Source organism: Cherax quadricarinatus, chromosome 16 (genome assembly GCF_038502225.1).
Source record: "Cherax quadricarinatus isolate ZL_2023a chromosome 16, ASM3850222v1, whole genome shotgun sequence".
NCBI lineage: Eukaryota > Metazoa > Arthropoda > Malacostraca > Decapoda > Parastacidae > Cherax > Cherax quadricarinatus.
Window position 1 is genome coordinate 22270673 of NC_091307.1, and position 14702 is coordinate 22285374.

A 14702-nucleotide genomic window follows, 5' to 3' on the forward strand; every position below is an offset into this window, starting at 1 on the left:
TTCAGAATGCAGGCACTGCACCTCCCACCTCCAGGGCTGCAGCATCCTCACCCTTCAGAGTGCAGGCACTGTACCTCCCACCTCCAGGGCTGCAGCATCCTCACCCTTCAGAGTGCAGGCACTGTACCTCCCACCTCCAGGACTCAAGTCTTGCTAGCTATACCGAGACATTATGAAGAAATGATGAGTTGTGTAAAGAGGGTAAATGTAATGGCGGGGCAGAAATTAATGAAGGAACAGACCTGAGAGATTAAATAAAAAGCGACCGGGGGGGGGGGTGAAAGACAATAAAAGAGGCAAAATAAGCAAGAATATCCAGTACCACCTCACATCTACTACACTACTGCGTTAGTAAATGGTTTAAAACGTTTATTGAAACAATTACAGATTATAAATCCATTCTCTCTCTCTCTCTCTCTCCCTCTCCTTTTCTCATTCATTGTTAGCCTCCCCTCCCTCCTACTTCCCTTGGCCCACCGTCTCTCCCTCCTCCATCCCTCCCCTCCCCCCTCCAACCTCCCCCTACCCCCCACTTCAACATCCTCATTAGAGTTATCGATTCCGCTGATAATCACTTTGTTAAGCGAGAGATATTTTTGTCGCTTCACTGTTATTATTATTATTAGTGTAATAATATCATTATTAATATTTAACAGTGATTAGTATTTAGAAAGTGATAGGTCATTTTGGCATGTATTGTCATCATCATTATCGTCATTATCATCATCATTATGGTGCGTTATAAAAGTCCTCTTGTTTTGCTATAGAATATTTTCAGCTCTTCGTCTCACTGCCATAAGGGCGTCTCTCCCCTGCCCCCTGCTTTTATTATTGCTTACTACTTTTATCTACCTATTCCTCTTCCCCTTATACTTTCTCCCCCCTCCCTTTCCTCTTCTCACGTTTATCTCCCCCCTTCCTTTTCCTTTCCTCATCCTGCCACTGCGAAGGTGAGAACCATGTCATTGAGCCGGAAGCTGATACTGTGGTGGGTGAGGATGTCATCCATCTCTGTGGTGGGTGAGGATGTCATCCATCTCTGTGGTGGGTGAGGATGTCATCCATCTCTGTGGTGGGTGAGGATGTCATCCATCTCTGTGGTAGGTGAGGATGTCCTCCATCTCTGTGGTGGGTGAGGATGTCATCCATCTCTGTGGTGGGTGAGGATGTCATCCATCTGTGGTGGGTGAGGATGTCATCCATCTCTGTGGTGGGTGAGGATGTCATCCATCTCTGTGGTGGGTGAGGATGTCATCCACCTCTGTGGTGGGTGAGGATGTCATCCATCTGTGGTGGGTGAGGATGTCATCCATCTCTGTGGTGGGTGAGGATGTCATCCATCTCTGTGGTGGGTGAGGATGTCATCCATCTCTGTGGTGGGTGAGGATGTCATCCATCTCTGTGGTGGGTGAGGATGTCATCCATCTCTGTGGTGGGTGAGGATGTCCTCCATCTCTGTGGTGGGTGAGGATGTCATCCATCTCTGTGGTGGGTGAGGATGTCCTCCATCTCTGTGGTGGGTGAGGATGTCATCCATCTCTGTGGTGGGTGAGGATGTCATCCATCTGTGGTGGGTGAGGATGTCATCCATCTCTGTGGTGGGTGAGGATGTCATCCATCTCTGTGGTGGGTGAGGATGTCCTCCATCTCTGTGGTGGGTGAGGATGTCATCCATCTCTGTGGTGGGTGAGGATGTCATCCATCTGTGGTGGGTGAGGATGTCATCCATCTCTGTGGTGGGTGAGGATGTCATCCATCTGTGGTGGGTGAGGATGTCATCCATCTGTGGTGGGTGAGGATGTCATCCATCTCTGTGGTGGGTGAGGATGTCATCCATCTTTGTGGTGGGTGAGGATGTCATCCATCTCTGTGGTAGGTGAGGATGTCCTCCATCTGTGGTGGGTGAGGATGTCATCCATCTCTGTGGTAGGTGAGGATGTCATCCATCTCTGTGGTGGGTGAGGATGTCATCCATCTCTGTGGTGGGTGAGGATGTCATCCATCTCTGTGGTGGGTGAGGATGTCATCCATCTCTGTGGTGGGTGAGGATGTCATCCATCTCTGTGGAGGGTGAGGATGTCATCCATCTCTGTGGTGGGTGAGGATGTCATCCATCTCTGTGGTAGGTGAGGATGTCATCCATCTCTGTGGTGGGTGAGGATGTCATCCATCTCTGTGGTAGGTGAGGATGTCATCCATCTCTGTGGTGGGTGAGGATGTCATCCATCTCTGTGGTGGGTGAAGATGTCATCCATCTCTGTGGTGGGTGAGGATGTGATCCATCTCTGTGGTGGGTGAGGATGTGATCCATCTCTGTGGTGGGTGAGGATGTGATCCATCTCTGTGGTGGGTGAGGATGTGATCCATCTCTGTGGTGGGTGAGGATGTCATCCATCTCTGTGGAGGGTGAGGATGTCATCCATCTCTGTGGAGGGTGAGGATGTCATCCATCTCTGTGGTGGGTGAGGATGTCATCCATCTCTGTGGTAGGTGAGGATGTCATCCATCTCTGTGGTGGGTGAGGATGTCATCCATCTCTGTGGTAGGTGAGGATGTCATCCATCTCTGTGGTGGGTGAGGATGTCATCCATCTCTGTGGTGGGTGAAGATGTCATCCATCTCTGTGGTGGGTGAGGATGTCATCCATCTCTGTGGTGGGTGAGGATGTCATCCATCTCTGTGGTGGGGGAAGATGTCATCCATCTCTGTGGTGGGTGAAGATGTCATCCATCTCTGTGGTGGGTGAGGATGTCATCCATCTCTGTGGTGGGTGAGGATGTCATCCATCTCTGTGGTGGGTGAGGATGTCATCCATCTCTGTGGTGGGTGAGGATGTCAGCCATCTCTGTGGTAGGTGAGGATGTCATCCATCTCTGTGGTGGGTGAGGATGTCATCCATCTCTGTGGTGGGTGAAGATGTCATCCATCTCTGTGGTGGGTGAGGATGTCATCCATCTCTGTGGTGGGTGAGGATGTCATCCATCTCTGTGGTGGGTGAGGATGTCATCCATATCTGTGGTGGGTGAGGATGTCATCCATCTCTGTGGTGGGTGAGGATGTCATCCATCTCTGGTGGGTGAGGATGTCATCCATCTGTGTGGTGGGTGAGGATGTCAGCCATCTCTGTGGTAGGTGAGGATGTCAGCCATCTCTGTGGTGGGTGAGGATGTCATCCATCTCTGTGGTGGGTGAGGATGTCATCCATCTCTGTGGTGGGTGAGGATGTCATCCATCTCTGTGGTGGGTGAGGATGTCATCCATCTCTGTGGTGGGTGAGGATGTCATCCATCTCTGTGGTGGGTGAGGATGTCATCCATCTCTGTGGTGGGTGAGGATGTCATCCATCTGTGTGGTGGGTGAGGATGTCAGCCATCTCTGTGGTGGGTGAGGATGTCAGCTATCTCTGTGGTGGGTGAGGATGTCATCCATCTCTGTGGTGGGTGAGGATGTCATCCATCTCATTGGTGGGTGAAGATGTCATCCATCTCTGTGGTGGGTGAAGATGTCATCCATCTCTGTGGTGGGTGAGGATGTCATCCATCTCTGTGGTGGGTGAGGATGTCATCCATCTCTGTGGTGGGTGAGGATGTCATCCATCTCTGTGGTGGGTGAGGATGTCATCCATCTCTGTGGTGGGTGAGGATGTCATCCATCTCTGTGGTGGGTGAGGATGTCATCCATCTCTGTGGTGGGTGAGGATGTCAGCCATCTCTGTGGTAGGTGAGGATGTCATCCATCTCTGTGGTGGGTGAGGATGTCATCCATCTCTGTGGTGGGTGAGGATGTCATCCATCTCTGTGGTGGGTGAGGATGTCATCCATCTCTGTGGTGGGTGAGGATGTCATCCATCTCTGTGGTGGGTGAGGATGTCATCCATCTCTGTGGTGGGTGAGGATGTCATCCATCTCTGTGGTGGGTGAGGATGTCATCCATCTCTGTGGTGGGTGAGGATGTCATCCATCTCTGTGGTGGGTGAGGATGTCATCCATCTCTGTGGTGGGGGAGGATGTCAGCCATATCTGTGGTGGGTGAGGATGTCATCCATCTCTGTGGTGGGTGAGGATGTCATCCATCTCTGTGGTGGGGGAGGATGTCAGCCATCTCTGTGGTGGGTGAGGATGTCATCCATCTCTGTGGTGGGTGAGGATGTCAGCCATCTCTGTGGTGGGTGAGGGGTGTAATCCATCTCTGTGGTGGGTGAGGATGTCAGCCATCTCTGTGGTGGGTGAGGGGTGTAATCCATCTCTGTGGTGGGTGAGGATATCATCCACAAATGTAGTGCCATAACTGCCTTCATAGCCTCTATCAGTAACTCTCATAACATCACAGTAGAGTTCACTCCACAGAAGAGTTTGATCTTTCTAAAATCATTGAGCCTTTTCATTAAAACAGCTAACAGGTTCTAGTCCAGAACAACTGATAACTAATTGTCAGTCTTCATGGCCCTACTCTCCTTATTCATAGTGTCAGTCTTCATGGCCCTACTCTCCTTATTCATAATGTCAGTCTTCATGGCCCTACTCTCCTTATTCATAGTGTCAGTCTTCATGGCCCTGGACTTTTCAATCTACAACCAACAAGACTAGGTTAAAATAGGCACGACCAGGAGCTGAGACTCTACCCTCCTTGCACCCACAATTGAGTACACACACACACACACCTTAATCTTTCAACTATCCTTTCTCCCTCCTTTACTTCCTTTTCTCCCTTCCTTCCTTCCTTCCTTCCTTGCAGCCGCCATCAAAATGTCTGTGCAGGTGTCAGGTGGCAATTAGTGAGAGGAACTACTGACAACCTGCACCACATCCAATCATCATAATATTGTGCAAATAATGACCTGTAAGCGAATAGCATTTGAACGTTATAGTGGTGTGTGTGTGTGTGTGTGTGTGTGTGTGTGTGTGTGTGTGTGTGTGTGTGGGTGTGTGTGTGTGTGTGTGTGTGTATGTGTGTGTGTGTGTGTGTGTGTGTGTGTGTGTGTGTGTGTGTATGTATGTGTGTGTGTGTGTGTGTGTGTGTGTGTGTGTGTGTGTGTGTGTGTGTATGTGTGTGTGTGTGTATGTGTGTGTGTGTGTGTGTGTGTGTGTGTGTGTGTGTGTGTATGTGTGTGTGTGTGTGTGTGTGTGTGTGTGTGTGTGTGTGTGTGTATGTGTGTGTGTGTGTGTGTGTGTGTGTGTATACTCACCTAGTTGTACTCACCTAGTTGAGGTTGCGGGGGCCGAGTCCGAGCTCCTGGCCCCGCCTCTTCACTGATCGCTACTAGGTCTCTCTCCCTGAACCGTGAGCTTTATCATACCTCTGCTTAAAGCTATGTATGGATCCTGCCTCCACTACATCGCTTCCCAAACTATTCCACTTCCTGACTACTCTGTGGCTGAAGAAATACTTCCTAACATCCCTGTGATTCATCTTGTCTTCAACTTCCAACTGTGTCCACTTGTTACTGTGTCCCATCTCTGGAACATCCTGTCATTGTCCACCTTGTCAATTCCTCCCAGTGTTTTGTATGTCGTTATCATGCCCCCCACATCTCTCCTGTCCTCCAGTGTCGTCAGGTTGATTTCCCTTAACCTCTCCTCGTAGGACATACCTCTTAGCTCTGGGACTAGTCTTGTTGCAAACCTTTGCACTTTCTCTACTTTCTTTTCGTGCTTGGCTAGGTGTGGGTTCCAAACTGGTGCCGCATACTCCAATATGGGCCTAACGTGCACGGTGTACAGGGTCCTGAACGATTCCTTATTAAGATGTCGGAATGCTGTTCTGAGGTTTGCTAGGCGCCCATGTGCTGCAGCAGTTATTTGGTTGATGTGTGTGTGTGTGTGTGTGTGTGTGTGTGTGTGCTCTCGCGCACGAGCGTGCGTACATCAGTGCGAGTCGAAGACAGCTATGGAAGGGGACAATCTTTGTTGGTCACTGACCTGGCCATTCTGTTGGTCCCTGACCTGGCCACACACTGCTGGTCTCTGACCTGGCCATACTTTGCTGGTCTCTGACCTGGCCACACACTACTGGCCTCAGACCTGGCCGCACTCTGTTGGTCTCTGACCTGGCCACACACTGTTGGTATCTGACCTGACCACACACTGCTGGTCTCTGATATGGCTGCACTCTTTTGGTCTCTGACCTAGCCACACTTTGCTAGTCTCTGACCTAGCCACACTTTGCTAGTCTCTGACCTGGTCACACTCTACTGGCCTCTGACCTGGCCGCAATGTTTTTGACACACTGCCTGCCTGAAGACCTGTCTGCCTGCCGTCCTGCCTTCTTGAAGGTCTTCGTCTGTAGCTGCTCTCCTAGCCTTGCTCTACTTCCTTCTCTTTTTCTCCCCTCTCTCTTCTTCTTCTCTCTCTCTCTCTCTCTCTCTCTCTCTCTCTCTCTCTCTCTCTCTCTCTCTCTCTCTCTCTCTCTCTCTCTCTCTCTCTCTCTCTCTCTTGGTCTTCAAATATGGGCAGTGTTTGTCTTTTATGGTGTGGCCATTCATCACCATCACCACCATCACCACCACCACAACCACCATCACCACTCATCCAAAATATTGATCCATCTGTAGATATTAACCTCTGCCTATTCCCAGACAAAGATCTATCCCTCAGATCAAGACTTCTGTATATCCCCTAGACAAAGACCTATATCTATCCCCCACCTTTAGATAAAGACCTCTGTACGTTGAAAAAAAGACGATATAGAGCGTAGTTTTTGCGTCTACGAAGATCAAAGGGTGTGTGAAAGATACGCTTTGGCAGAGTTCTTTAGGGAGCAGCTGCACGAGGCGTACAAACCTTGTCTCAGGCGTAGATCCTGCGTAGTTCTTGTTATTTAGCATGTGTGTGTAGTGCTAGTAGTAGTAGTATCAGTCGTAGTAGTAGCAGTAGTAATAATAGCAGAAGTAATCTGCCTAAGGCTATTTGTCAATTATAATCTTAGAGTGTTGTGTGTGTGTGTGCGTAGGTGGGTGGGTGTGGGTGTATGTATGTGTGTGTGTGTGTGTGTGTGTGTGTGTGTGTAGGTGGGTCGGTGTTTGGGTGGGTAGGTAGGTAGGTAGGTGGGTAGGTGTGGGTGGGTGGGTAGGTAGGTAGGTAGGTGGGTGTGTGTGTGGATGTGGGTGGGTGGGTGTGTGGGTGGGTGTGTGGGTGGGTGGGTGGGTGTGTGGGTGGGTGGGTGTGTGTGTGTGTGGGTGTGGGTGGGTGGGTGTGTGTGTGTGTGTGGGTGGGTGTGGGTGTATCATGTGGGGTTCGAACACGTGGATAGGGTAAAGAAATACTCACGTAGGCTGGAAGTACGTATATTACGGATAATGTGGGAAGCGCCAAACAGCCGGCCTGCCTCCTTGCTCTCTCTCGTAAGACTAACTGACCCCAGTACCCATATGTGAGGGGGGTGTTTGAATACTGCTGTGGTCAGCAACAATATGAATACAGACAGTGATTCACGCAGAGACGGTTGGTAGTGAGTCATCTACTGGTACACTGGTTACTGGTAACTGGTTACTGGAACTGGTACTACTACTGAGAGGTGGGTGGGTAGGTAGGTGGGTGGGTGTGTGTGTGGGTGTGGGTGGGTGGGTAGGTAGATGGGTGGGTAGGTAGGTGGGTGTGTGGGTGGGTGTGTGTGGGTGGGTGTGTGTGGGTGGGTGTGTGGTCTAAGGGTGAGGGGCCATGACGTCAGGACCACTACCATAGCTCCAAGCCACCGTCGTGACAGACCACTGCTATGGCACCATCTCATTTACCATGTATTTCTTCTGCCATGGCACCATCTCATCTACCATGGCACCATCTTATCTACCATGGCACCATCTTATCTACCATGGCACCATCTTATATACCATGGCACCATCTCATCTACCATGGCACCATCTTATCTACCATGGCACCATCTTATCTACCATGGCACCATCTTATATACCATGGCACCATTTTATCTACTATGGCATCATTACAGTTTGAACAGGAATTCCCTTTTCATAGCTTCGCGTTGAGGGAGGTGAGGTGAGGGAGTGAGGGGAAGTGGAGGGTGAGGGGAAGGAGTGAGGGGAAGTGGAGGGTGAGGGGAGGGAGTGACGGGAAGTGGAGGGTGAGGGGAGGGAGTGAGGGGAAGTGGAGGGTGAGGGGAGGGAGTGACGGGAAGTGGAGGGTGAGGGGAGGGAGTGAGGGGAAGTCATGTTGACACATAATGAGACTCCCTCCACACATCTTGTCTTCCTCAGTGCTACCCTTTCATTCCCCTTACCCCTTTGTTCCCCTCACCCCAATCCCCTTACTCCTCCCCCCCCTCCAGTCCCCTTGCTCCTCTATCCCTCTCATTCTGTTCCCTTTACAGGTCTGTCTCGCCATTAGCGGACGTTTCGAGCCTTCACTACTCAATGCGTTGAACTCACACGGGTTTAACTCTTCTTCGTATTAAATATGTGTTTCTTCCCTTCCCCTCATTGCCCCTCACGACTCCGTTTTAGGTATCCCCCAAACAGTTAATGGTTAAGGTATCCCCCTAAAACGTTTAATGGTTAAGGTATCCCCCTAAAACGTTTAATGGTTAAGGTATCCACCTAATACGTTTAATGGTTAAGGTATCCCCCTAAAACGTTTAATGGTTAAGGTATCCCCATAAAACGTTTAATGGTTAAGGTGTCCCCCTAAAACGTTTAATGGTTAAGGTATCCCCCTAAAACGTTTAATGGTTAAGGTATCCCCCTAAAACGTTTAATGGTTAAGGTATCCCCCTAAAACGTTTAATGGTTAAGGTATCCCCCTAAAACGTTTAATGGTTAAGGTATCCCCCTAAAACGTTTAATGGTTAAGGTATCCCCCTAAAACGTTTAATGGTTAAGGTATCCCCCTAAAACGTTTAATGGTTAAGGTATCCCCCTAAAACGTTTAATGGTTAAGGTATCCCCCTAAAACGTTTAATGGTTAAGGTATCCCCCTAAAACGTTTAATGGTTAAGGTGTCCCCCTAAAACGTTTAATGGTTAAGGTATCCCCCTAAAACGTTTAATGGATAAGGTATCCCCCTTAGACCGAGTCATGATTGTTTTTTCCTCAAGCGTTTAGCTTACACCTTGTGAACGTCTCATCCTATCGGCTTCGAACTCCCACCGTTGGTCTACTGTAACCAGGGAAAGATTCTTGCAGCTTACGGCATGTGGAGAGCGAAACGTTGCCACAATAAAATGTCGCATTAGTTGCACTTGTGTCCTTTTACCTAACATATTGTGGGTAATTCTACCAACATTATTGCAATGTGTAAACGTCCTGTGGTTAATTCCCGGTTTTGGTTTCCAGGTAATATCTTGCAAAAGCTTCTGCCGATTAGCTTTAAGCTTTTCAACACTGGGTTATCCTACTTGGTAGAGAGTTGGGATTGTTATTGGGGCGTTTAAGGGATACCTTTTCAATTTTATTAAAAAAAAATAATAGTGGGATGTTGTTTTCAATTATATAAATTCATATGTATACATGTTCACATGTATATGCACACACACACACACACACACACACACACACACACACACACACACACACACACACACACACACACACACACACAAGGACAAGGACAGGATGTTCCAGGGAGGGGACACAGAAACAAGAGGCCACAATTGGAAGTTGAAGACACAAATGAGTCAGAGAGATTGTAGGAAGTATTTCTTCAGTCATAGAGTTGTAAGGCAGTGGAATAGCCTAGAAAATGACGTAGTGGAGGCAGGAACCATACACAGTTTTAAGACGAGGTTTGATAAAGCTCATGGAGCGGGGAGAGAGAGGGTCTAGTAGCAACCGGTGAAGAGGCGGGGCCAGGAGCTAGGACTCGACCCCTGCAACCACAAATAGGTGAGCAAATAGGTGAGCACACACACACATGCATCCACATATACGTGTCTCTACATTTTTTCTGTATTGGAATTCTGTGACCACCCTACACTGTTCCTTTTGCATGTTGTGAAGTAGAGGGGGCTAGGGTTACGACACACCTTGGATCGTCTAGGATCGATACTCCTCTAGCTGTATTATATTTAATGAAGCGCTAAATGCGTATGAGTTTCTAAGTGTAAGCAGTAGTCTCTCGAGTCTCCGTCTACTAACCTGTAGCCTGGTCTGGGATCGGGCCGCGGGGGCGTTGACCCCCCGACACGTCCTTCAGGTATCCTGTGAGCATCGTGTGTCTGACTAGTCAAACTGTTGTTGGCCGCCTTTAGTGTTTAGCAACAAAACGACCAGGGTATGATTATATTCTTCTGTTCAGTCTTACTATTCTCTGTAGTGGATTACTGAAGCCACTAGTGGGCGAAACGTCTCCACAGGTGTGGCACATATGTTTTACTCATCTACTCTTGTACAGGGTGACCCAAAAGTCTGGACACAGGAATTATTACTGATATTCTGTTGAGTATGAGTCTGTCGAAATTTCGCCCACGTGTCTAGACTTTTGGTATAGCAATAATACTGTAAGTAATGAGAGGTGTCTGGTTGTTGCACAGATCCTGGTGGCGTCGTCAGAGGAGGCTGCGGAGTACGAGGAGGTAGTAGTGGATCCTGACTACCCTATCCTGCCTGACATGCGCTTCAGCAGCGACCGTCGCTTTCTCTACGTCATCTCCACCAGCAAGGTAAGCACTATCGCCATCACTACTATCCCCATCACCACCATTTTTTTTGTCATCTGTAGCAGGAAGGTAAGTACCTCTACAACCAGGAGGGCCTCCAGAGATTTAAGTGATCACAGTTACTGCTGTGAGTTTGTTGTTGTATGTTATTACATTACGTATATGATAAACTGTTGCCTGTTCTGATTAATATTTATTCCTCTAGAAAATATGACTGGGGGCCTCACAGTACCTGTAACTCATGGGCCTACAAAATATTAATCCGGCTGTGTCTACCATTACCACTTCCAACAGTAACATTACCTACCGAGCAGTTGACACCAGCAACCAGCCGTCACTTTCCTCCCAGCACTCGACGCCCACGTCTCTCTCTTCCAGGATACTGATAATTACCTCAATTAAAAACTTATTTTACATCAATCTGAGAGAAAGTAAAAGTTTTGTAGAGATAAACCTGTGTATGTGTATGTGTGTATGTGTATGTGTGTGTGTGTAGATCATGTTTTAACGGTTTAATTCATGCAGATTATTTGCTCAAACTTGCTACCGTTGCTTATTAGCCTTTTTTCTGGTATCAGATTACCCTTGTCGTTATATATGATTGGCTCACGCCTTCCCTTGTTTTGTAACTGGGAGTTGTGGACTGTGTCAGAGTGATTCGCGTGTCTGGAGGCGTGGTTATAGCCAGGCAGTAATGCCGTAATTCATTTGAGGTTGACAACCATAGTCCTGGAAGCGGAGACGTGGCTATTGTGACGTTGTCGAGGGTAGTTATTGTGTACTCAGCAAGCTGTGCTTGGCTGAGTGGGTCGGCCTCCAGGGAGGGAGACAACTAGGTGAGGTGTAGGTTGACCTTCAGGGAGGGAGGGGAGACTCGGATAGGTGAGGTGTAAATTGACCTCCAGGGAGGGAGACTTGGCTAGGTGAGGTGTAAGTCGACCTCCAGGGAGGGAGGGAAGACTTGGCTAGGTGAGGTATAAGTCGACCTCCAGGGAGGGAGGGTGGGGAGACTCGGCTAGGTGAGGTTTAAGTTGACCTCCAGGGAGGGAGGGTGGGGAGACTCGGCTAGGTGAGGTTTAAGTTGACCTCCAGGGAGGGAGGGGGGGGAGACTCGGCTAGGCGAGGTGTAAGTTGACTTCCAGGGAGGGAGGGGAGACTCGGCTAGGTAAGGTGTAAGTTGACCTCCAAGGAGGGAGGGGAGACTCGGCTAGGTAAGGTGTAAGTTGACCTCCAGGGAGGGAGGGGAGACTCGGCTAGGTAAGGTGTAAGTTGGCCTCCAGGGAGGGAGGGGAGACTCGGCTAGGTAAGGTGTAAGTTGACCTCCAGGGAGAGAGGGGAGACTCGGCTAGGTAAGGTGTAAGTTGACCTCCAAGGGGGGAGGGGAGACTCGGCTAGGTAAGGTGTAAGACTACGAGAAAGTAGTAATAACTGTGTGACTGTATACATGTAGGAACACTTACTACACAATCACTTGTACGTCTTGTGGCCAGCGTTGCGCGTCCGCGCGCACACACACACACACACACACACACACACACACACACACACATAGTGTTGTCTTCTACCCTTCTTTTCACAAACATTTTTGCCCACATCACTGGACTCATGTGTCGCAAACTCCAACAAAACACCGCAGTCCTCTCTCTCTCTTGTTAATACGTGCTCTTACCTACATTTCTACATTATTTGAAACACTTGAAGGAACAGGACACAACTTAATCCACTTAGGATAATGAAAATGAACACACGAATGCATTCACTTATGACACCTCTAATGAAACCGTTGCAGCTCTTAGACTTCGATGACGGTCCAAGGATTGGAAGGAGTTCGATAAAGGCAGCCGAAGTGAGTGCTCTCGTGTCCATTTTCTTCAGGCTGTCGGGAGTCATTTTCCGTTTTATTTAACTTAGTACACTTAACAGCGTAATGCAGTATATGCAACACTAATTCCACGAAGAAGAATACGGAGTCACACAGTACTGTGACCTGGAACCATTCACATATAATCCACACTAAGGAGACCGAAACTTACGACGATGTTTCGCTAAGGTTTGGATTTGTGAATGGTCCAAGTCGGATTGAAACGTCGGATTATTTGTGTATTAATGCCACCATTATTTGCGAAGACTAAGTACATTGTTGCAATTAAAATACGTGTTGCAGAATTATGCTGAATTTGCTGGAATCTGAGAAATGACCAGTTTTAAAGTACGCTCCATCTCAGTGTTGTAGAATGAGTATATATATACACCAGTGTGTATATATGCAGAGTTTGTTGTCTCTATTTTATAGATTAAAAGTATCCTTGACTGGTGGTGTACAGGTGACACGCAGCCTTAATGACCCTCACTGACTTAGACTCTCTTCAGCTCCTCTTCTCCACCCCCCTCTTCCCCCTCACTTTTTTTCCATGGGTGAGGCAAATGTTCTGGTAGTGAAGAAGTCTGTCACCTCCCCCTCCCTTCCCTGTCTTTCTCATCCCTCTGTTGTCCCCTTGTTCATGTCTTTTATTGCCTCCTTCCAAGCCCCCTTCCACTTTTTCTGTTTGCATATTTCTCCCTTCCTCCCCTCCCTCCTTCCCCCTCTCTCGTTGGATATATTTCCTTACACCTGCCGCCCTTATTCACCCAGCACGTACGTACATACCTGCGTATTTGGCGACTGGTGTGGGTCGCATCCTGGAGAAGAGGATTACAGGACCCCAGTGGAAATAAGACAGTGTGATAATATCTTAACATCATTGAGTTAACCAGGTTTAGTGACCTTCTGAGTTAATAAACGGAACAAAATCATTTTCTCTCTCTCTCTCTCTCTCTCTCTCTCTCTCTCTCTCTCTCTCTCTCTCTCTCTCTCTCTCTCTCTCTCTCTCTCTCTCTCTCTCTCTCTCTCTCTCTCTCTCTCTCTCATCTGTGCTGATGGGTACATAGAGTACAAAGTCTTTTCAACATTCCTGGTACACAGACACACGTTACTAAAGCCTGTGAGTGTCTATAGGGACAGACGCTGAGGCTTCTGTGTTGTGTGGCCTTCCTTGAGTAGGCTGTACCCGCTTCTGTGTTGTGTGACCTTCCTTGATTAGGCTGTACCCGCTCCTGTGTTGTGTGGCCTTCCTTGAGTGGGCTGTACCCGCTCCTGTGTTGTGTAGGCTGTACCCGCTCAAAGATAATCTCTGATCTTCCCTAGAGCTCTGTGGAGGGACTCCCAGTTCTGTTATTATACCTTAGTCTCACCGTTGTTAAACTTTTCCCACACCCATTGTTACTCCTACCTTCCTTCCGTCCTGCTTGTCAGTTGCCATCCTGATTTGTTTCCCTGTTCTCTTGTTTGTGTTTCAATCACCTTTTTTGTTTGACTTAGGAAGGTCTTTCGTGTATATTGTATGGTTCTGTAAGGTGCTGGGATGGGTTTTGTGCCACCGTCTTCTAATTTTGTCTTCCTCAACCCCTCTCTAACCTGCAAACGGTCTATGTTTGCTTGTAACAGACGAAATGTAAATGCCTTGGATCAACGTCTAGCGTGAGCTGGGCGCCAAGGTATTGTCCAGCGTGGTGAGGATGGTAAAGCACTGCGTACTTTGTTCCAAGGTTCGTAGGTTCGAGTCTTCTTTGGCCAGAGATCAGTGTTTGTGTATATTTCGCCTGCTCTTGCGAATTCCTTGTACATTATATATATATATATATATATATATATATATATATATATATATATATATATATATATATATATATATATCTTTCAACACACCGGTCGTATCCCACCGAGGCGGGGTGACCCAAAAGGAAAAACGAAAGTTTCTCCTTTTACATTTAGTAGTATATACAGGAGAACGGGTTATATATATATATATATATATATATATATATATATATATATATATATATATATATATATATATATATATTACAGTGAACCCCCGGTTAACGATATTTTTTCACTCCAGAAGTATGTTCAGGTGCCAGTACTGACCGAATTTGTTCCCATAAGGAATATTGTGAAGTAGATTAGTCCATTTCAGACCCCCACACATACACGTACAAACGCACTTACATAAATACACTTACATAATTGGTCGCATTCGGAGGTGATCGTTATGCGGGGG

The 14702-nt window shown here is 47.9% G+C and overlaps 1 protein-coding gene across 2 annotated transcripts in view; it reads left to right on the forward strand.

The window, feature by feature from the left end:
* LOC128688922 (plexin-B-like) overlaps window positions 1-14702 on the forward strand; it is a 198532-nt gene that overhangs the window by 12270 nt on the left and 171560 nt on the right. For both annotated transcript variants that reach the window (XM_053776977.2, XM_070085458.1), the window contains exon 2: window positions 10477-10605. In XM_053776977.2, the coding sequence (XP_053632952.2) occupies window positions 10477-10605 (129 nt within the window). The remainder of the gene's footprint in view (window positions 1-10476; window positions 10606-14702) is intronic.